This window comes from Narcine bancroftii, chromosome 5 (genome assembly GCF_036971445.1).
Source record: "Narcine bancroftii isolate sNarBan1 chromosome 5, sNarBan1.hap1, whole genome shotgun sequence".
In the NCBI taxonomy this organism is placed as follows: Eukaryota; Metazoa; Chordata; class Chondrichthyes; order Torpediniformes; family Narcinidae; genus Narcine; species Narcine bancroftii.
Genome location: NC_091473.1, coordinates 221,886,429 through 221,910,038, shown reverse-complemented (window position 1 = coordinate 221,910,038; position 23,610 = coordinate 221,886,429). Strand labels below are relative to the sequence as shown.

The 23,610-nt window shown below is 51.6% G+C and overlaps 1 protein-coding gene across 1 annotated transcript in view; it reads right to left on the bottom strand.

The window, feature by feature from the left end:
- Positions 1-560: 560 nt before the first annotated feature.
- Positions 561-23,610, bottom strand: part of copa (COPI coat complex subunit alpha) — a 48,943-nt gene continuing 25,893 nt past the window's right edge. The window contains exons 19-35 of the mRNA XM_069941364.1: positions 23,334-23,496; positions 23,026-23,172; positions 20,293-20,482; positions 18,649-18,744; positions 18,317-18,405; positions 18,093-18,216; positions 17,396-17,488; positions 9,834-9,940; positions 9,129-9,203; positions 7,797-7,865; positions 7,564-7,700; positions 5,253-5,439; positions 4,874-4,984; positions 4,017-4,178; positions 2,996-3,108; positions 2,637-2,718; positions 561-1,474 (exon numbers count right to left, since the gene is read on the bottom strand). Coding sequence (XP_069797465.1) covers positions 1,415-1,474; positions 2,637-2,718; positions 2,996-3,108; positions 4,017-4,178; positions 4,874-4,984; positions 5,253-5,439; positions 7,564-7,700; positions 7,797-7,865; positions 9,129-9,203; positions 9,834-9,940; positions 17,396-17,488; positions 18,093-18,216; positions 18,317-18,405; positions 18,649-18,744; positions 20,293-20,482; positions 23,026-23,172; positions 23,334-23,496 — 2,005 coding nt within the window. The 3' untranslated portion in view covers positions 561-1,414. The remainder of the gene's footprint in view (positions 1,475-2,636; positions 2,719-2,995; positions 3,109-4,016; positions 4,179-4,873; positions 4,985-5,252; positions 5,440-7,563; positions 7,701-7,796; positions 7,866-9,128; positions 9,204-9,833; positions 9,941-17,395; positions 17,489-18,092; positions 18,217-18,316; positions 18,406-18,648; positions 18,745-20,292; positions 20,483-23,025; positions 23,173-23,333; positions 23,497-23,610) is intronic.

Here is a 23,610-nt window from a genome sequence, read left to right as displayed (position 1 = left end):
CACGGCTCATCACCAGCTGCCGTACCAGCAAGAGAACTGCCTCTCCACTGATGACATTTCCTGGGCATACCAGATCCCCTTCCTTTAGCACCACACCCACGATGCCCCAGGAACCTGACCCCCTTCCTGCTGGGACCCAGCTTGGGAAGGCCAGACATCCCACCCCTCCCGCCGGTACCTACCCCGAGGATGCCGGACCCCCTCCCTTCTGCTAGCACCTACTCTTGGGAATACCAAACCACCCCTCTCCTCCTCTTCCTTCCCCCTTCCCCCCCTCCCCCCCTCCTTCCCCCCCCCCCCCCCCCAGTACCTCTTGCAGGGACACTGGAACACCACCATCCTTCTGGCCGGTACCAACCATCAGGGACACGGGAACCCTCCCCCACCAGCCAGTACCTAACCTGGGGATACTGGACCCCTTCCCTCCAGTTCCTACCCCCAAGGATACCATACACCCTCCCATCAGTACCTACCCCTGTGGATACCAGATTAGACCCCTCCCACTGGTACCTACCCCTGGGAGTACCAGACCCCCTCCCTGCAAGAGTCAGAATCTTGGATGCAGCGGTAACACTTTATTTCCATATGTGGAGAAGTTGGAACAGGGGGACAAAGAGAAAGAAGATGGGCACAATGAATGGTGGGGATAAACCATACAAGTGGAGCTCGCTGGAGGGGACCAGGGTCAGCTATAAAACGTGGCACAGGAGTGGGAGAGGAAGCAGATTCCAATGAATTTCAAAGGGAAACTTGGCAACCTCAGAGCCTGATCGCAGGCTGATTTTTGGAATGGGTTCAGTAAGTGGAGCAGAGTGAGAGCTTGGAAAACACAGAGTTGGAATACTGGAACGGGGCCTTGGCATCCTGGAACAGGGACTTGGCAGGGTGTTGGAAGTGGAGCTGACTGGAAATCCAGGAGTCAGATTGTCCACAGGGAGAGTTAGCTAGTTTCCGATACAGAATGGAGTATGTGGGATAGGATAGCAAGGGCAAGATTAGCACACGACTGCAGAGGCCAATGGGTCCACATTGTGCTCCCAGGCAGCTTAGAAATGCTGGAGCCACAAGAAAAGAGGAAATGATGTCCTTGTGGGTCATTGCCTGCTACGTGGCAGAGGTATGAAGATTTGAAAGAGGAAGCAATGAACAGTGGGACGGGATGAGAGGTTGCTTGGAAAACGTGGAGTGGCACACCAAGGAACAAGGTTTGGAGAATGGTTAGAAACGCTGGCTGTCTGGTGGGAAAGCAGGGGAGAAGAGGAAACGCAGACGTAGATCAGAGATGACATGGAACACATCTGCAGACACAAATTTCTAAACATTAGTTTTACAGAAACATAGCGACACATTAAAATTTCAAATTGTTATCAGACAACAGCATATGTAGGAGAAATGATCAAAACTTTTGGGAAGCTCAGCGGAACTGCAGGGAGCTGATACGGAGACCAATCACATCCTTGCCAATCTCAGTCACCTAGAAAACAAACCAGAGCAAGTTAATGCACATCATCAGGGGCATATCTATTGTTACAAACCGCACATAACAAACAGCAATAGGCAATGAACCAGTGTTTAATCTTGCAACACTAATTTTATTTCTCACTCTTAAACTATAGTCTTAATTTATAAACTATCCTTAACACTAAATCTATCCCCAGCTCTGTGTGGTGTGTGTGTTAAACCCAAACCATTACAGTCCAGGCCAAAATCCAGAAAGTAACTTCAAAGTTCACTGTTTCAAATTCAGTGTTGAAGTGTACACCTTTGAAATTTGATCCCCAGAATTAATGTTGAACTGATGGGAGACTGGAGTTGTGGCTGCAACAGACTCATGAATTCTCCTTGCATTGCCCTTGAAGAAATGTCCATCCACACGAGCTGTGGTCATAACACTCCTTCTGTAGTCAAAACTAAAACTGGACGGCCTCTACGAAGCTTCCAAGACCCTGGCACCAGTCTCTCCAAGTAACTTCACTGCTAGTCACACTTAAAATAAAGCAGTCTCTCCAAGTGACCGCCACTGTTAGTCACACTCAAAATGAAGCACTTTGCTTCCCAAAAAGACCCTCCTGGCACAGGTCAATCCACTGAAAAGGCCCAGTCATTCACAGAGCTTGCTTTGCTCTGAATTCCACAAAAATGGATGGCCACAAGCTGCTTCAAAAAAAAACTGCTTTGTCTTCAGCCGTCAGAATGGTTCTCCCCCATTGCAAAATCACAATGTCTTTGCAAATGTATCGAATTCTGGAACAGACTGTGACAAACCTTCCCTCAGTTCTTCCAGCTGGGCTGTGACTTGTGCTTGTGCGAAATGTTAAATGTGACCATCAGTCCCCCCTGTCTATACTATCCCTTACAGTGATAATCCCATTTTACTAAAATGGAGCTCATAATACTGTACACTGACCGATATCTCTCAGTCCCTCTCTGGGGCACACCTGTATACTGACCAATGTCTCTCAGCCCCTCTCGGGGATATCTGTACACTGACCTGAGTCTCTCAGTCCCTCACACTTAATGGATATCTGTACACTGACCCGTGTCTCTCAGGGATATCTGTACACTGGGTCTCTCTGAGCAGTATCTGTCCAGAGGTGTGTCCCTCTGCTGCGTTAAATCGCTGGTTTGGTACATACCGTGGTGACCCTGCAGATCTGACCCTTGAACTCGGGGCTGTAGCAGGCTCCACTCAGCGGACATTTTTCAACCGGTTTCCCCCTGGAAGCAGGAATCACTGAAGGTTAATTCGGAACACATCTGACTTATGGATCTGCGGTGTCGTAAGCTTCAGGAGACACTGGAAAGCCAAGGTTAGTGTGTTCGTTTCCCCAGCCAATCAGCTGCCTTTAGAAGGTGGTGACTGATGCATAGCATGAGGGGAAAACAGGTGTGCAGGGGGTTGGGAAGCAAGAGAGAACAGGGAGTCTCTCCTTTACATAGATACTGCAGTTCCAGACACATTGCCCCACAGTCCCAGCTCCATTATCCCAACTACCTGTAGATGGGTTTGTACGTAGCAGCACAGATGTCAAAGGGGTTGTGCATGTCATAGTTGAGCTGATGGGCGTCAGTAGGCGTTTTCTCACAAGCAGCCAGGATCTTGCGCGTCTGTGGAGAGAAAGATGGACATCAGGTTCACTGGAAATAGTATATCAATGTTTGCACTGTTATGCAACAAAACAACAAATTTTATGCCATGTTCATGACAAATCCTCCATGTTGCCCCAGCTCAACCCATATTCCTGCAAGCCATTGCTCTCTATCAAACCTGCAGAGATTAAATTTAGAGAAATTTAAATTTAGATATACACCACGGCAGCAGGCCATTTCGGCCCACAAGTCTGCTCCGCCAAATTGACACCCCATTAACCAAAACCCTCGGTATGTTTTGAAGGGTGGGAGGAAACCGGAGCCCCCGGGAAAACCCACGCAGACACGGGGAGAACATACAAACTCCTTACAGGCAGCGTGGGATTCGAAACCTGGTCCGATCGCTGGCGCTGTAAAGGCGTGCTAACTGCTACACCAACTGTGCTGCCTCATTTATATCAATGTTTGCACTGTTATGCAACAAAACAACAAATTTTATGCCATGTTCATGACAATAAATTTTGATCCTAATTCCTCCCCTCTAATTCTTGCCCCAGTTCCTGTAAATATTTTCCCTCTGCTGAGGGAGATCACTGTCCCATTGACCCTGTCATGGACTTCCCCCATTACTTTACCTCTTGATGATCTCCAGGGAGAACCCCAGCCTCTCTGATTTTCCCCTTGCACTGACAAGCTCCACACCCTGGTAAATCCCCTGCCTGACCTCTCCTGTGAATATGATGTCTGGGACTGGCCCAAGTGACAAACTGGGATCCGAGCGGGGTTGGGCCTGGCCTTGGCCACCACTGTACTAAACTATCCTGCTTTCCTTCACCTCACCCAACATTGCCGATTCCAGGCTGTAGGTCCTCCTCCCACAGCCCAGCAGGACCTTGAAAGCTCAACCCAGCACCCCAAGATGCTACCTGCTGCCCCACTTCTGGTTTAGGGCCGAGTTCCAGAAGCCTCCCGGCGAACGAGGCTGCAGTCTTGAAGTTCTTCAGCTTGAAGAAGAGGTTGACTGCAGTCCTAAGCACCAGGATCATGTGGACGGGTTGGAGATTGCAGTGGGTGAAGTAGGCAGCCATCTTGAAAAAGGAAAGAGAGAGGGTCAGACAGAGGGAGGGAAGGAGTCCTTGAGCAAGTCCAAGGCTTCAATTGCTAACAGCATCTTTGAGCCACACAGTGGCTGACTGCAGGGCCCTGCTCACAGCCGAAGGCAGGCCAAGCCTTTTGGTGAGCTAGCCCAGCTTGCAGTCAGCAGCATCCAGGTCTGCTATAGCCCAGGAGAGGCCTAGGGTGCCTCTTTGGCCTTGGCTTGTCCTTGGTGTGAGAAGCCATCACAGCCCCCAATGGAAATGAGGCAATGAGGTTGGGAGTGGGTGAGTGGTGGGCTGAGAGGGAGCAGAGAGTTTTTTGAGGGGGGGGGTGTTGGTGTTGGAGAGAGCAGAGTGCCAGAGGACCAAGCAATGGGGAGATACAGAGAGCAAGGGTGAGTGAGGGAGCAGAGGGTCCCTGAACTGTGGGGAGGTACAGAGGGTAAGTGGTGAGGGAAGTAGCGGAAGGTGAGGTAGGGGGTTAGGAGGGGGGGAGGTGAGGGAGGGAAGGACAAAAGGGTTGGGGGGGAGACGAGGTGGGAGGGGGAGTCAGAGCAGAGAGCGGGGCGGGGAGGGAGCAGAGGGCAGGGAGGAGGGTGGGGAGATGGGGAGGGCAGGAGAATACAGTACGGGGGGGCAGGGGCACTGGGCAGGGGGTGGAGGGTATGAGGAGAACCCAGGCCCACCTCACAGATCCTCTTCTGCTGCTCCAGTGTGTCCTTGGGCAGCTTCTTGCGCTCGCTCTCCATGCTGAGGCCCACAATGTACTCCCGGCAGATGGAGATTAGTTGTTGGGCCTGTGAGAACACAAAGGGGATCAGTGAGTGGGCAGCCCCTGGCCGACCAGGAACCTTGTACCTGGAAATACATCCCACCCCTTGTCACCGAGTAGGATGGTTCGGAACCACTCCCCCCCCCTCCCCACTACTCCCCCCACTCTCCTCTCCGTCACCTCCCACTACTACATTCCACCTCCTCATCCCCCACCCCTTCCTCCCCATCCCCTCCCAACTATTCCCACCACCTCCCCACTACTCCCCCAACCCCTCTCCCCCCACTCCGTACCTCAGCAATCTCCTGCTTGCTCTCCACCACCAGCAACAGCACACTGAGGAGGATGGATCGGAACCGCTCCACAGCATCCTCGAACTTGCCGGAAGTAGTGAGCTGGTAGCAGAGCTGCAGCCGCTGGATCAGGTCGGACAGCTTCAGCCCCACGGCTGGCAGGCCACTCTTAATCCCCGCCTCCTTCCTGCAACATCCCCAGGGAAGGAGGTCAGCCTTGCCATCTCCCGCTGCCCGCTCTGGCCCAGCCCGCAGCAATGCAGCCCGCCCCACCACTGCGGCAGGATGCAGGTGGTCAGTGGGATGAGAGATGGACCACAGGGATGGGAGTGGTCATTGGGACAAGGGTGTGGTCAGTGGACTGAGGGAGTCAGTAGGTTGGGGGGGGGGGAAACCAGTGTAGGACAACAGTGACCGAGTGGTCAGTGGGATGAGGGGAGGGACCAAATGGATGGGAGTGGTCAGTGGGACAGGGAGGGACCACAGGGACTGGGATGGATGACCAGTGGGATGGGATCAGTGTTGCACGACAGGGACTGGTGCTAGGACCCTGATTTCTCCTTGTATCAATCAACCATGTGGACATTAATTGGGAGTTAGGATCGGGATGCTGGCAGAAGGCACAAAAACCAGTGGTGTTGGAGGAGGATGGTGGTCGATGACCACAGCATGATATGGATCACAGAGTTATACAGGATGGAAACAAATTCTTCAACCCAACCTGCCCTCCCTGACCAAAAACGTCCCATCCACACTCGTCCCACTTCTGAACCCATGCTGTCCATGAATCAGTCCAAATGTTTGTTCAACGTTCCAATAGTACCTGCCTCAACCACCTCCTCTGGTCGACTGTTACATCAACCCTCTGTACAAAACGTTACCCCTCAGTTTACCAGAACCATAGAACAAACACAATAGCAGAGAAAAAGGCCCTTTGGCCCATCTCGTTTGCACCAAATTATTATTCTGCCTAGACCTTTTGACCTGCACCCAGACCAGTCCTCCATATCCCTCCCATCCATGTACCTATCCAAATTTTTCTTAAACGTTAAAATCGACACCACATTCACCACTTTGGCTGGCAGCTCGTTCCACACTCTCCCCTCTTCCTGCACAAAGTTCCACCTAATATTTTCCTTAAACATTTCACCTTTCACCCTTAACCCATGCCCTGTCTGCATTCTTGTTAAATCTCTCCCCCTCACCTTACTTATGTCCTCCAGTTACCGATTCCCCTACTCCAAGCAAGTCTCTGCATTCATCCTATCTATTCTTCTCCTGATTGTGTACATCTCTGTGAGATTTGTTGATTACATGGACAGAGCAGATGGAATTTAAACCTGTTAAAGGTGAGGTGAATGACTGGAAGGATTGTTATGGGCAGGACATACATGATGAACGGTAGGGAATGGGGAGTACTGAGGAACAGAGAGAGTTCTGTCATGAGAAGTGAAACAAAAGTCTGCAGACACTGTGATTCTCATAAAGCACACAGAAATGCTGGAGGAACTCAGCCGGACTCAAAGCATCCACAGGAGGTAAAGATATATTACTGACATTTCAGTCCTGGGCCATTCTTCAAGGAATAAGCAAAGAACAGGAAGGTGTCAGAATGAAGTCTGAATGAAGACTGGCTGGGGAGGAGTCCAGACCAACAAAAGGTGTTAATTGGATAAGAGGAGAGGAAAGAATTGACATTGGCTCTGTGAAAGGAGATCATAAATATAAAAGCATTGATATTCAGTTAGTGTGAGAAAAAAATGGCATTTCATTTGAGCAAACAGACATTTTGTAGGTCCTGGACTTGTATGCGCTCAGAGTTAGTGTGGCATGGGAAGATTCAAGAGCCTGATAGACACGATATTACCTGGGACACAAGAGCAGAGGGTCACTGAACAACTATGTAAATCTTGGTTGGGCCTCCACTGCTCCATCACAGGGCGGATGTGACTGTGTTGGAGAGAGGGCAGCGGAGGTTCACCAGAACGTCGCCTGGGATGAATCGTTTCAAGTAGGGCAAGAGTTTTTTTCTCTCTCACCACCAGGCTCTAAGGCTGTATCGTTCACCACCAGACCCAGTACCCGTGATGTGGATCAGCCAATGCCTGGGCCTCCTCCAACTGGTGGCCATATTGTTAGCTGATCATTGGTATCAGTGGAGCCAGCCATCTTTTTGTCCACAGAGAAAGCTAGCCCAGCACTTTACACTTCATGTCCCAGTGTGGGGAAGAAAGGGGTGGGGGTTGAAGTTAGTGATAGACAGAAAGGGAAACAGACACTTTTTCACAACGCAGAGCCAGCAAACACTCACCAGTTACGCTGTGGGTAGCCGTACATGGCAGGCAGGCAGGGCAGGGCCTGAAAAATGGAGCGACCACGGGAAAACGACTGCAGGAAGAGGCTTTTGAGGGGGCCAAAATTCGTGACCCCCACCTGGTCATGAAGCAACTGAAGGGGAGGGGGGCAAGAGAGAAGGGGAGAGATGATTACTCCACTCCATAAAATATCCTTCTGCTCACCCGCAAGGAAAGGATGGGAACTTACCCGAGCTGCAGTCTCGAAGGATCCCGCCACCAGGTGATCGACAGGCAACTGAGAGTTGTTGCACCAAACCTGCAGAAGAGAATGGAGAGAGTGTGAGTTGAGTTGAGGCAGAGGGGGAAGATCAGAGAGTGCCAATGGGAGGGGAGGGAAAGATGGAGGGGAAGGCAGATGGCACCAGGGAACAGGACGAGGGATGACAAAGAGAAATGAGGGGAGGGGAGGGAGAGGCAGGCAGAAGATACCAGGGTGAGGGAGCAATGGAGGAGAATGATGGTCGGGAGATAGGAGAAATGAGGAGCATTACAGGGAGTGACAAAAGGGTGGGAGAAGTGGGAGAGAGTGACAAAAGGGTGGGAGAAGTGGGAGAGAGTGACAAAAGGGTGGGAGAAGTGGGAGAGAGTGACAAAAGGGTGGGATGGATGGTGAGCAGAAGAAGCAAAACCAAGGTTTGTTTAGGAAGGTGAAAGATAGGAAGGATGGAGGAGGATTAATCAGCATTGCAGTTACTGGATGGGAACCCTTCACCCACAGCCACCTTTTCCTCACTGCACGACTTCATATGCCCACAGAATATCTGCCTTGTGGGAGGCAACTCTTGCAATTCACAAAATCAAGGGGGCAAGGGGAGAGGGGTTTGGAACCAAACTAATTTTTGTGCAAAAATGCAGACCTTCTCCTCTTCACAGCCAAACAGAACAGGGGGATTTGCCAGATTCTAATTTTTTTTAAAAATTGGACGCACAAGCCCTTTCAGCCCACGAGCCCAGGTCGCTCAATTACACCAATCATCCTATATTTTGAAGGGTGGGAAGAAACGAGAGCACCTGGGGAAAACCCACTCAGATATGGGGAGAACGTACAATATCCTTTCACTCAGTGCCGAGTTTGAACCCAGGTCACTGGCGCTGTGTGAGTGTTGTGCTAATCGCTACACTAAATGTGCTGCCCTAATCCTGTTGTGTTAGCGAGACAAGAAGCCATTTTCCATCTGAGTAGCATCCCTGGAGGTCACTGCTCGTCCACATTGTTGCACTGGCACAAGACTGACATCCATTTGATGCAAAGAGTTGTGAACGGTGGCCATTTTACTGCGTTGGAACCCATTAGAATTGCCAGCGATTTTATGTTTTGCACTGGGTGGCCATAACCCTGGTAGCCATTCTGCATGTCAAAGTACCATGGCTACATGAATACTTTTGTGTGGCACATTCATTTCAGATAGACTGCACAGAGTATAATGTAGGGAGCAAGGGTGGCCATTTTATGACCATAGAATAATTTTACCAGACAACCAGTCAAGGGCAAAAGCTGGATCTCCATTACGTGTCTTACCTGTGTGGGGTTGCTCCCTCGGGAGGGTGAGACAAAGAATCCATCCGAGGATCCTCCTGCACTCCCACCTATTTCCTGTCAACAGGGTACAAGGCACAAGATCAGAGAGGCCTGTCAGAGGTGACCCGTGAGCTCACAGGGGTGGGCATGACCTTTGAACTCACGGACTTTCAGAGTGAACTCTGAACAATAGCGAGATGGACGGCATTTGGAAATTCAAAGTTGTATACCCTTGGAGAAGATTACATATAATTTGAGAAATAAAATTTCAACCTTCGTACAAATATGGAGCCGTATGTACAAAGTTTAGGGCTCAATGTGTAAGAATATACTTCAGCCTCTTAAGACCTGTATAATCTTCCCTAAAGTCATTTACCATCAATACTAAGATTCCAGTGTGTGAGCCAACCCTTTGTGGAATCCACTTTTTATATAATTCTTTTATATAACTATATATTGTAATAATCTCTATACTGGTGGGGTAAAGAGAGAGGGGAGGGTGGGTAAAGGGGAGGGGTTAATACCATGTAATCACTGTAATTTTCAAATTCTACTAAATATTAACTCTGTATAATTACATGGACGAAAACTTTAAATAAAATATTTTTAAAATAGCAAGATGGTCAGAGCCTGAGTGTGCCCACTCTATGGAAGGTGCAGGAGGCTGCTTTGAATTTCCCATGATTGGGGAGACTGGATGCTTACCAGTTCAGGAGGCAGGTCCAGATCCTCCTCCACATCCCAGCCGCCTCCCTCCTCACTGTCCCGCACTGCATCCTCACCAAATCCATCAGCGGCATCCACAAAGCCATCTGTCAATCAAGCACAGGGTAGGGGGAGGAGTCACGTGATGGAGTAGTGGCCGGACGGTGAACTCCAGCCCTCTCCAGAAAAGTCGGGAAAAACAAGAGAAAACACAAAGGCACAGAAATAAAAGTTACAGAAAAGTGAGTATAAAGGTGGAAAGAAGATGGCGACAAAAAAAGAAAAATCGAAAGCAATGGTAAGAAGAGAGGAAGAGAAGACAAAGGAGGAAAAAGGTGAAGGCCTTACCTGTCCGAAGAGGCCCGCTGCGGAGAGAGAAACCCGCTCCCTCAGGTCGGTAAATAATGGACTACAAAAATGGCTCGCAGAGCCGAGTAAAAGTGCGCAACCGTGCATGCGCGAGGAATCGCGCATGCGCGATGCGAATGAAAAAAAACACACCGACGGGACGGGGGACCAGCTGGGGAATCGATCTCCACAGCCGGCAACGACAGCTGCAGAACACCTGCAGCAAGAAGAGACCACAGAAGACAATAGAAACAAGAAAGAAGAGGAGGAAAGGGCAACAAAGAAACAACAGATGGTCAACCCAGAGGAAGAAGAAGAGGAAGAGTATGGTGAAATAGAAGAAGAAAAGAAAGGCAAGGTAAAGAATATACTTGCTCTTATTAAAGGATACATGGAGTCATTTAAAGAATGGCAAACACAGGAATTTAAGGATTTAAGAAAAAGAATAAACAACACAGAAGAGAAAATAAATAAAATGGAGATGACCTTAACAGAAATGGGAAAAAAAATGGACAAGATGGAAGAGCGGGCAGTAGCAGCAGAAATGGAGGTAGAAGACTTAAAAAAGAAATTGGAGAAATCTAATAAAAAAACTAAAGAGACACAAGAACTACTAGCTCAAAAAATAGATACAATGGAAAACCATAACAGAAGAAATAACATAAAGATAGTGGGCCTTAAGGAAGATGAAGAAGGCAAGAATATGAGGGAGTTTATAAAAGAGTGGATCCCTAAGACCCTAGGATGTCCAGAACTACAGCAAGAATTGGAAATAGAAAGGGCACATAGAGTATTGGCCTCTAAACCACAACCACAACAAAAACCAAGATCTATTGTAGTAAAATTCCTAAGATATACTACAAGAGAAAAGGTACTGGAGAAGACAATGGAAAAAGTAAGAGAGGGCAACAAACCACTGGAGTATAAAGGGCAAAAAATCTTCATTTATCCAGATATAAGTTTTGAACTCCTAAAGAAGAGAAAAGAGTTCAATACAGCAAAGGCGATTTTATGGAAGAAAGGGTATAAATTTATATTAAAGCATCCAGCGGTATTGAAAATATTTATTCCAGGACAACAAAACAGACTATTCTCGGATCCAGAAGAAGCACGAAAATTTGCAGAACAATTACAAAAATAGACTGAGGGATGAAGATGGGTAATGAGAGTAAAAAAGATCACGATTGATATGTATGCGGGTAAAGAGGTATAAGAGTGAATAGAGACAATGAGCATACATGAATGTATCTGTACTTAGAGGAAAATATAGATAGTATAGACAAGAATTAATAAGGGAAGGTAATGGAATAGAGAGAATAAGGAGGGAATTAAAAGAGTGACCTTTGTGACATATGAAAAGTGAAATCTTTTCTGGGGGAGGCGGGGTGGGGGGAAATAGCGGTCACTGCAAAATCAGTTGACACTTGCGAGTGGATTCGCAAATCCAAATGGAGAGGGGAGATGTGGTTGTCCGACAAGGGATAAAGGACAACTCAGGAGGTGAAGGGGAGATTGGGGATAAATAAGATAGAAATAGGAGAATAAGGAAAATGTTGGATGTTGTAGGAATGTTGTCTTATAAAGAGTTGAAAATAAGAAAACAGAAATGGAAAAGGAGGAAAGGTAATGATGGAAAAACGGAAAGAGAAGATAAACAAAATATAAAAGAGCTACGCTGAACTATATGTCTTTAAATATTAATGGAATACATATCCAAATTAAAAGGAAGAAACTACCAAATTTAAATGAATAAATGTATTCCATTAGAAAAAATAACATATTGGTTAAGAAATAATATTGAAATATTCGAACAAGTATAGGAGCCTTACATTAAATACAATAGCGAAAACCTACCGGGGACAAACATTACCTAAGTTGATGGAAGGAGAAGGAAAGAAAAGAATGGACTCAGTAGAATTTCTGGTGTAATTTTGTTGAATGACAACATTGTCTGACTGGCTTAATGCAACCTAGATTGTATACCTAAAATGGATGAGAGGGGGGGGTGGGGGGGTGGTTTGGGAGGAAAGGGGGGGGGAGAAAAAGTCACTGTATATGTGTGAAAAAGAAATAGTGTATATCATGGCTAATGTGATTTATGGTGTGAAAAATAAAAAAAATTTAAAAAAAAAGCACAGGGTAGGGGAGATGGGGCAGAGGGAGACGAGGGCAGAGAGCGGGGGAAGACGAGGGCAGAGAGCGGGGGAAGACGAGGGCAGAGAGCGGGGGAAGACGAGGGCAGAGAGCGGGGGAAGACGAGGGCAGAGAGCGGGGGAAGAGAAAAACAGGGGGAGAGAGAAAGATAGAGGGAGAAACAGTGATTGGTGGGGGGAGAGGAGAGAGAGTGAATGGGAGAAAGAGAGAAAATGGAGTTTGGTAGTGAAGGAGGGAAAAAGAGTGAAATCTCATTGATTAGTCGAGCAGAGATCCAGGTGGGAGACACATTTAAGTACCTTCAACACCGAAGTTGGAGGGGGTGAGCAAATGTTTAAGTTCTCTGGAGTTACTATCTCAGAGAATCTTTCCTAGGCCCAACATACTAATGGCATTGTGAATAAAGCACGTCAGGGCCACTACTTCCTCAGGTGTTTGCTGAGGTTTGGTATGACTTTGAAAACTCTGGCAAATTTCTACAGAGGTGTGGTGGAAAGTGTGATGACTGGCTGCATCTCGGTCTGGTATGGGGACACCAATACCTGAGTGTACAGCCCAGGACATCACAGGCAAAATCCTCTTCACCATTGCGAACATCTACAGGGAACGCTGCCATCGTAGAGAAGCAGGAATCATCAAGGATCTACATCACCCAGCACACACTCTGTCCTCACTGCTGCCATCACCGGTGCCACAAGACTCGCACCACCGGGTTCAGGAACAGCTGCTGCCCCTCCACCATCAGACTCCTCAACAACAAACTCAATCAGGGACTCATTTAAGGGCTTCTACTTTTTTTTCTTCTTTGCATTGCACAGTTTCTTTACATTTCTTTGTTTACATGTGTACAGTTTTTTTTGCACTACCTGCCAACAGGAAAAAGGATCTCATGTATGTACTGACCATATATCTAAAAACCTCACAAGAGTGGGTGTTGGAACTATTGATCATGATGAAATAAACAAAGCGTTCCATGAATTTTATTCCAATTTATACAAATCTGATTTTCCAAATAATTCAAGTTCAATAGATAATTTCCTGGGCTGATCGAACATTCCTAAACTGTCTCATAATGAACTTTAGGAGAACCTATCTCTGAGGAAGATATTTTTAAAACTTCATTTGGGCAAGGGACCTGGACTAGATGGGTACACGGTCGAGTTTTTAAAATAATTTTCTAACCTATTTGCCCCTTAGTTATGTAAAGTGTTTCAGATTCCATTTCTTTAGGAACCTTGCCTCAGGCATTTTACAAGGCATCAATTCTTAAAAAGTACTAAAACTCTACTGATTGTGCTTCTTATAGACCAGAATCAATATTAAATGTTGATTCTAAAATTTTAGCTCGTAGGTTGGAAAATGTTCTTCCCCGCTTTATTTCTAGTGATCAGGCCAGGTTATTAAAAATTGTTATTTACATTTGCAGATTAATGAATATATTTTCCCTCAGCTAAGATTCCGAAATATGTTATCTCATTGCATGCTGAGAAGGCATTTAATAGGGTGGAATGGTCTTATCTGGTTGAGGTTTTAGAGAAATTTAATTTTGGCCCAGGTTTTAATTCTTGGATTAATTTGATCTATCACGCTCCTTCTGCATCTGTTGTTACTAACAATCAAAGGTCCTCCTTGTTTAGGCTCCAGCGCGGAACTAGATAGGGCTGCCCTCTTAGCCCCTTACTGTTTGATTTAGCTTTGGAACCCTTAGCAATTGCATCTCGAGATTCTAATGACATTTGGGGAATTAGTATTAATTACTAGGGGAGAAAAGTATTCATAAAATATCTTTAATCAGATGTGTTTCAGACCCTGAGAAACCTACTCCTTCTATTATCTTTGCTGTCGCAATTTAGTTTTTTTTTCTGGCTATAATTTAAATCTTCACTAGAGTGAATTACTTCCCCTGAATATTCAGGTACCTATTTATGAGCATATACTGTTTAAGTTTGTTCAGGATAATTTCACTTATCTTGCTAAAATTGATAAAAGGTTTTTTCAAGATTTATATGTTATTTTCCTTTGATTCATCATGTGAAACAATCTCTTTTTATATGGTCCCCATTATCATTAGTAGACTACATTAATACAGTCAAGATGATGATTTTACCTAAATTTTTGTATTTCAAGCCATTACAATTTTTATCCCAAAATCATCTTTTGATATTATTGATTCCAAGATATCTTCCTATATTTGGCAGAAGAAAAATGCTAGGCTAAATAAAGCTCAATTACAGAAGTTGAAAAAGGATGCGGGCTTGGCATTACCTAACCTTAGATTTTACTATTGGCCAATTAATGTTTGATATATCATATTCTGGATTTATTATTTTGATAAACTTGAAAGTCCGCCATGGGTAAATCTGGAATTGAAGTCAGTCAAGAAATTTTCGATAATTTCCCTATTGGGAGTTGCCCTTACCAAGGTTAGTAAACTGATAACTAATCCCTTATCTAAGCACAAATTACAGATATGGTTTCAGTTCTGGAGGCTTTTTGATTTAAAAATGTTTATCTGGTTTTATTTTATCAATTTTTTCAGCCATCTGTGAATGACCGAGCTTTTTCTTTTTGGAAGGTTAAGGGTATCATATATTTTCGGGATTTGTTCATGGAAGGTGATCTTGTGTCCTCTGAACAACTTTCAAACAAATAAAGTCAACTTAATTCCCATTTGTTTAGATATTTTCAAATTAGTAATTTTTTGAATGTTATATTACCTAATTTTCCCCTGTTGGATATGATTGATGCTCTTTTTTGTTTGAGCACCTCTCCGAAGGATTTAATAGCCAATCATGTATATGTTATTAAAATTGCAATGATTCTCGATGGATAAATTTAAAAAGGACATGGGAACAGGAGCTCCAAAAGACTTTTCCTGTAGAGATGTGGGGAAAGATTCTTAAACTAGTTAATACTTCATCAATGTGTACTCGACACTCCCTTATTCAATTCAATAGGGTGCATCTGACTAAAGGACAAGCTTGTCTGTATTTTTCCTAATTTTAATCCAATCTGTGATAGGTGTAATTCACAAGTGGCTTTATTGACCCATACGTTTTGATTCTATCTGGTTTTGGAACTATATCTTTGGTACTCTTTCAGGAAGTCTTGCAATTGATTTACAACCAAATCCCTTAACTGCTCTTTTTGGAGTTTTAGAAGCAGATGTTGTCTGGCTTTTGCTCATCAGATGATAGCTTTTACTACCCAGATGGCTAGGAGAGAATATCTTTTTAAATGGAAAGACCCCAGAGCCTACTGTAGTTCAATGGATTTCTCAAACCATGACCTGTCTGAATTTAGAGAAAATTAGAAGTGCTACATTTGATTCTTCTGTTAAATTTGAAGAAACGTGGCACCCATTCACACAATATTTTCATATAATTTTGAACTTTTTCTCTGATATATTGACCCTTCCTGATACCATTAAGTTTCTTTTTTTGGGTGAGGAACATCATATGTTTGATGAATGCTGATCCAAGGCTTTCCAGTTTTTTTTCTCTTTTAGATTAGTATAGGGGGTTTTCCTATAAAGTGAATTTTTTTTTCAAGTATTGGGAAGATGAAGACACTCATTATTTACTGATTGTTTTATATTGTAATCTTTTCAATCGTGTATCATTCTTTCCATCCATTGTCTATTGTATGTTTTATATTAAAATCAATACAAAGATTGAAAAAGAAAGGAGTAGATGTTGGTCATTGTGATTGTGTGGACAGTAATGCAGGGCTTTAAGTATCTGACTAGTTAGATTAGGAATCAGCGCTCTCACCATCATGCCAGGGTTCAATTCCTGCTTAGAGAAATGTGTCTGGGCAGATGGTTCTGCTCCCCAATCCAGCAGGTTTAAATGATAATGCACAGTCCAGAGTTGAAACCCACCAGGCGCTGCTGGTGAATAACCTGAGGTCTGTAACCTCTCTTCCCCCCAACTAAACAAGCACAGGGTTCCCTTTGTCCTCACCTGCCATCCCACCAGCCTCCACATTCAACATGTCACCATCCTTGGTTTATGCCACTTGCAACAAAATCCCACCACCTCTTCCCTTTCCCTTTTCGTAGGGATGACTCCCTTTGCGACTCCCTTGCCCACTCATCCTGATGAAGGGCTGACCCAAAATGCCTCAAATTCCATTGGATGCTCCTTGATCTCCTGAGTTTCTTCATCGTTTCTGTGTACTCTCTAGTTTGATCTACCTCAGACACAAGCAATGGTTTCCTGCAGTTAACTCCTTAATTTTATTTGTTCAGAATCAGAATTTATTGTTATGAAATTTGTTGATTTGCAACAGCATCACAGTTGCAAACTTTTATATGAACCACCATTCAAAATAAACAGAGTAAGAAAGTCAAAATAAGGCAATGTCTGTGGATCACCATTCATTCAGAAATCTGATGGCAGCGGGGAAGAAGCTGTCCTTGTGCCACTGACTGCTCGTCTTCAGGCTCCTGTACTGTTTTCTCCCTGATGGTAGCAGAGTGAAGAGGGCATGGCCTGGGTGGTAGGATAGAGGCTACTTTTTTAAGATACTACGTCTTGTAGATGTCCTCGATGGAGTGAAGACTGGTGCCCGTGATGTTACAGGCTGAGTTAACAACCCTCTGGAGTTTTTGTCTTGTTCCACACCAGACAGTGATGCAACCAGTCAGAATGCTCTCCAAGGTACACCTGTAGAAGTTTTCAAGAGTCTTTGGTGACCTACCAAATCTCCTCAAGCATCTCACAAAGCGAACCTCCTTGATTTTATTTGTTGCAATCATATCTGTGCAGACACTACCTCACTTTCTCTTGCACTATTTTTATTTATTTTGAAATGTGGTTTATATAAATGTTGGCACTGTGACGCTGCCACAAAACAATGAATTCCCTGACATGTTCATGACAATAAATTATCATTCCTCTGAGGACAGACACAGTCCCGCCAGTCTCCCCTGGGATGGAATGAAACATCCTGGTGAATTGCCTCGGCATCCTCTCCAGCACCACCAATATCCTGCCTGGAACAGAGCTTTGGCAGATAGCTATGTTGCCCAATTCCCCACCCTAGCAGACACTCACCCTCATCCAGAAGCAGCTCAGCATCCTCCTCCCAGCCGCCTGTGGCAGAGGTCTCCATGGCCAGCTGGTCAACAGCAAGCTGGGCTCCTTTGCCTGTTCCAGGAAGAGGTAGGGAGTCAGGACTATAAGTAAAGGGGCCACACTACCCCTCCCCTAGTCTCACCCCAATCCTCGATTCAGAGACTGGGGGAGAGAATGTGGGCCAATTCCCAGCTTGACTGCTGCATTGTGGGCAGTAGATCAGCAAGGATCATCCCTTTCTCCCATCTAACGTGACACACCTCATTGCTGTCTGCGACCCCACCCTCTATCCCAACTGGCCCCTGAAGCTCCCCACTCTTCCACCTCTGGCTGTGAACCCCTACTCCATCCCAACAATTACCCTCCCTCCCCCTGCCGTGACATTCCCCCTCCTCCATCCTGACAGACCACCTCCTTGTTTTGACCATGACCCCACCTTCCATTTCCTGACATTCTCCTCACCTGTCTGTGACCCCGCTGACTCTTTCCCCCCTGCCCCCCCCACACCGGCTCCCTGGTCCTTGATGCTATATTATGTCCCCTGACACTACCCCCAACCCTCAAGAACCCTCCCTCTCAACTGTGAAGCCACCCTATCTCCCTCCCATGACTCTCCCCATCCCTCAGTCTCCTCCCTCCCCCAGCCGCGATCCCTCCCTCTCTCACCCTCACCTACCTCGCCCGGCCATGCTTCCCTCAAAGTAGCCTTTGGAGACAGTTAGCAGTGGCCAGTTGGTGTCCAGAGGCATGATCGGGGGTGGGGGCTGCAGCAGCAGGGCCTGAGGGTCTATCTCGGGCACCTGTAATATGTGTGGGGGGGGAAAGAGGAAAATAGAGATGTGGTTAGGTCAAGGCCATCGAATGTGGACGATAACAGAAGTGACGGCCCTTTCAACATACCGTTTCGTTTTCAAGGTCAAAGGTTGCCCTCAGTGCCTCAGCCTCCTCGTCCAGTCCATGGGTGGCAGCAGTCAGGTAGGCCAATGATTCTTGGGGGGACAACAAACAGGCTCATCAGAAATAGACACCACACTCTCACACCCAGATACATTAAGCAGGAAGGGAGACCAAAGAGGAAGAGGTCAGGGGAGGTGGTTGAGCCCAGAGGGGCCAGAGTCCCAAGGGGCTGGGGAGAGGGTGAGGCTGTGGCTGTACAGGGTAAGGTAGGATAAAGAGACGTCAAGATGGACTTGGGAAAGAAAGGAACAGTACTGATAAATATTGGCCCTCACTCTGCCCGCAGTTCTTCAGGATACGGACCCTCTCTCCAATGTCGCCCAGATACAAGGCGTTCTGGTAATGCCCGCTCATGTCCTTCCGGATCTCAGCTGCAACACAAACAGGATGAACATCAACAAACATCAGCACCCCCACCTTCACCGTCCAGGTACTGCGAGGGGAAGGCAGTTAAAGTTCACACCTGTTGGAATTGTGGGACGACAAGTCCCCGCACCAGGGAGGGAGAGGGGGACGAGACGAGGGGTCCCTGCGCCCGGGGGAGACGAGGGGTCCCTGCGCCCGGGGGAGACGAGGGGTCCCTGCGCCCGGGGGAGACGAGGGGTCCCTGCGCCCGGGGGAGACGAGGGGTCCCTGCGCCCGGGGGAGACGAGGGGTCCCTGCGCCCGGGGGAGACGAGGGGTCCCTGCGCCCGGGGGAGACGAGGGGTCCCTGCGCCCGGGGGAGACGAGGGGTCCCTGCGCCCGGGGGAGACGAGGGGTCCCTGCGCCCGGGGGAGACGAGGGGTCCCTGCGCCCGGGGGAGACGAGGGGTCCCTGCGCCCGGGGGAGACGAGGGGTCCCTGCGCCCGGGGGAGACGAGGGGTCCCTGCGCCCGGGGGAGACGAGGGGTCCCTGCGCCCGGGGGAGACGAGGGGTCCCTGCGCCCGGGGGAGACGAGGGGTCCCTGCGCCCGGGGGAGACGAGGGGTCCCTGCGCCCGGGGGAGACGAGGGGTCCCTGCGCCCGGGGGAGACGAGGGGTCCCTGCGCCCGGGGGAGACGAGGGGTCCCTGCGCCCGGGGGAGACGAGGGGTCCCTGCGCCCGGGGGAGACGAGGGGTCCCTGCGCCCGGGGGAGACGAGGGGTCCCTGCGCCCGGGGGAGACGAGGGGTCCCTGCGCCCGGGGGAGACGAGGGGTCCCTGCGCCCGGGGGAGACGAGGGGTCCCTGCGCCCGGGGGAGACGAGGGGTCCCTGCGCCCGGGGGAGACGAGGGGTCCCTGCGCCCGGGGGAGACGAGGGGTCCCTGCGCCCGGGGGAGACGAGGGGTCCCTGCGCCCGGGGAGACGAGGGGTCCCTGCGCCCGGGGGAGACGAGGGGTCCCTGCGCCCGGGGGAGACGAGGGGTCCCTGCGCCCGGGGGAGACGAGGGGTCCCTGCGCCCGGGGGAGACGAGGGGTCCCTGCGCCCGGGGGAGACGAGGGGTCCCTGCGCCCGGGGAAGACGAGGGGTCCCTGCGCCCGGGGGAGACGAGGGGTCCCTGCGCCCGGGGGAGACGAGGGGTCCCTGCGCCCGGGAGAGTGGAGGGGTCCCTGCGCCCGGGGGAGGGGGAAGAGGGGCCCACACTCCTGGAGGGAGGGGGGAGAGATGAAGGGTCCCTGCACCCAGGAGTGGGAGGCGGACGAGGGCCCTGTGTGCCCGGGGGATGGGAGGGGAACGGAACGAGGGGCCTCCGCACCTAGTGGGGAGGGGGAGAAGATGGGAAGGCGAACGAGGTGTCCGTGCCCAGTGTGGGGAAGGGTTGTGAGGGGACCTTATGATGGCCGGCCATGGGTATGGATGAATCCCTGGGACACATTCTGTTCCCCTCACCCCAGGACCACAGTGAGCTGGTGAGGCAGCTCCAATGCGACATTCAGTGCCAATCCCACCCCCGGACTCACCAATCTTCATCATCTTGCGGAGTTTCTCCAGGTTGCCAGTGATGAGGTAGAGGAAGGAGAGCTTGTCAAAGTTCTTAGTACGCTGATAGCACATCTCCACGATCTGGTGGTTGCCCTGTAGCAGAGCCAGCTCACCCAGCTTCTCCCAGCACCCCTTCTCATCCAGAGCCTTGGCTGCATCCAGAGCAATCTATTTCCACAGGCAGGTTCAGGGCCTCACATCAGATTAGCAAGGCGGAGAGGGAGGGGAGGGGTCCGACCGGTCACGCGGAGTGGAAGGGGAGCGGTTAGACTGACCAAGCTGATAGGGAAGGGGTTGTAGAGGACACGGAAGGTTGGTGCAGGGGTCAGCTGCATCACAGATAGGGTTGTAGAACTAAGAAAGGCCAGATTGACAATGTGGTTTGGGAGGCGAGAGGGAGGGGTCAGGCAGGAATAGCAGAGGAAACAGAAGTGGAAAGGAGTCAGGGGGGCGGGGTGGCAGAGCAGGGTCGGGAGAGCAGAGGGTACGAAGCAGTACAACAAAGAGAAGATGTGGAGGTGAGAGATGGCAGGAGTGAGGAGCGAACAAGGACACTAGGAAGAGGAGAGGCAGGGGTCATGATAGCAGAGTGGAAGGGGTTTGACGGGACAGGACACCAGAAGGAGGAAAGAAATTGGCGAGAGTGAGAACTGAAGACAATGGAAAGGCAAGAATTGGAGATGGGGAGACCAGAGAAAGTGAGAATGCAAGATCAGATTGGGTGAACAAGGAGAGAGGCGGCAAGAATGGGGGGGGGGGGAGGGGGGGGCAGGGCGGGTGGAAAGAGAGAGGGCAAGAATAGGAGTGAGTGGGGAAGAGGCCAGGCAAAGGTGTGGGGGAAAGTGGCCAGGCAGGGGTGGGAGGGGGAGGGGAGAGAGAAGGAGGCCGGGCGAGGGGGGGAAGGGGGCCGGGCGAGGGGGGGAAGGGGGCCGGGCGAGGGGGGGAAGGGGGCCGGGCGAGGGGGGGAAGGGGGCCGGGCGAGGGGGGGAAGGGGGCCGGGCGAGGGGGGGAAGGGGGCCGGGCGAGGGGGGGAAGGGGGCCGGGCGAGGGGGGGAAGGGGGCCGGGCGAGGGGGGGAAGGGGGCCGGGCGAGGGGGGGAAGGGGGCCGGGCGAGGGGGGAAGGGGGCCGGGCGAGGGGGGGAAGGGGGCCGGGCGAGGGGGGGAAGGGGGCCGGGCGAGGGGGGGAAGGGGGCCGGGCGAGGGGGGGAAGGGGGCCGGGCGAGGGGGGGAAGGGGGCCGGGCGAGGGGGGGAAGGGGGCCGGGCGAGGGGGGGAAGGGGGCCGGGCGAGGGGGGGAAGGGGGCCGGGCGAGGGGGGGAAGGGGGCCGGGCGAGGGGGGGAAGGGGGCCGGGCGAGGGGGGGGAAGGGGGCCGGGCGAGGGGGGGAAGGGGGCCGGGCGAGGGGGGGAAGGGGGCCGGGCGAGGGGGGGAAGGGGGCCGGGCGAGGGGGGGAAGGGGGCCGGGCGAGGGGGGGAAGGGGGCCGGGCGAGGGGGGGAAGGGGGCCGGGCGAGGGGGGGAAGGGGGCCGGGCGAGGGGGGGAAGGGGGCCGGGCGAGGGGGGGAAGGGGGCCGGGCGAGGGGGGGAAGGGGGCCGGGCGAGGGGGGGAAGGGGGCCGGGCGAGGGGGGGAAGGGGGCCGGGCGAGGGGGGGAAGGGGGCCGGGCGAGGGGGGGAAGGGGGCCGGGCGAGGGGGGGAAGGGGGCCGGGCGAGGGGGGGAAGGGGGCCGGGCGAGGGGGGGAAGGGGGCCGGGCGAGGGGGGGAAGGGGGCCGGGCGAGGGGGGGAAGGGGGCCGGGCGAGGGGGGGAAGGGGGCCGGGCGAGGGGGGGAAGGGGGCCGGGCGAGGGGGGGAAGGGGGCCGGGCGAGGGGGGGAAGGGGGCCGGGCGAGGGGGGGAAGGGGGCCGGGCGAGGGGGGGAAGGGGGCCGGGCGAGGGGGGGAAGGGGGCCGGGCGAGGGGGGGAAGGGGGCCGGGCGAGGGGGGGAAGGGGGCCGGGCGAGGGGGGGAAGGGGGCCGGGCGAGGGGGGGAAGGGGGCCGGGCGAGGGGGGGAAGGGGGCCGGGCGAGGGGGGGAAGGGGGCCGGGCGAGGGGGGGAAGGGGGCCGGGCGAGGGGGGGAAGGGGGCCGGGCGAGGGGGGGAAGGGGGCCGGGCGAGGGGGGGAAGGGGGGCCGGGCGAGGGGGGGAAGGGGGCCGGGCGAGGGGGGGAAGGGGGCCGGGCGAGGGGGGAAGGGGGCCGGGCGAGGGGGGAAGGGGGCCGGGCGAGGGGGGGGAAGGGGGCCGGGCGAGGGGGGGAAGGGGGCCGGGCGAGGGGGGGAAGGGGGCCGGGCGAGGGGGGGAAGGGGGCCGGGCGAGGGGGGAAGGGGGCTGGGCGAGGGGGGAAGGGGGCCGGGCGAGGGGGGAAGGGGGCCGGGCGAGGGGGGAAGGGGGCCGGGCGAGGGGGGAAGGGGGCCGGGCGAGGGGGGAAGGGGGCCGGGCGAGGGGGGGAAGGGGACCTGGCGAGGGGGGAAGGGGGCCGGGCGAGGGGGGAAGGGGGCTAGGCGAGGGGGGAAGGGGGCCGGGCGAGGTGGGGGAAAGAGGTCAGGCAATGGGGTGGAGAGGCTGGGCAAGGGTAGAAGCGGTTGACAGCAGGGGGTAGGGGTGCAGTGACAGCAAGGTAGGAGGGGTGGGGCATGTGATAGAAGTGGTGGTAGTTAGAGGGAGGGGGAGGGTAGTCTCACCTCGATGTTTCCACACTCCAGGGCCAGGCTGAATCGAGTCTTATCATCCTTAACGAAGTGCAGTGCCACCTCTGGGTAGCCCTTCTTCTGCAGATAAGCAATGATAGACTGTCCCACCAGCTTAGCGTTCCGCACCATGTGCAGGACCTGTGCGGGATGAAGGAAGGGTTCTGAGTTGGGGGTGAGCTACGCAGGCCATACCCAGTTCTGGACCAGCAGCACCCTGGCCAGCGTGGGCCTAAGTCACAGGGAGGGGAGTGACGAAAGTTCCCTGCTCTGTTAACCCCTGCCCACTGCTGCGGACTCACCTCATCATACTTCCGGTTAACCAGCGCCAGTTTGAACTTGAACTCAGTGGGGTCAATGGTGAGAACCCTTGGTCGACAGTCCCTGTCCAGGCAATACACGCTGTTGCCCTTCACCCTGGTGACGTAGATCGGAAGGTCCAGGGTCCTGATGATGCCGTGATCCCTGCAGCACAGCAAAGATTCCCTGTTATACCACAGGCTGGGAGCAGGACAGGAGGCCTTTCCACCCACCCTGTCCATTCTGGGCCAGGAAGAGCTGCTGCAGGCCTATCTAACT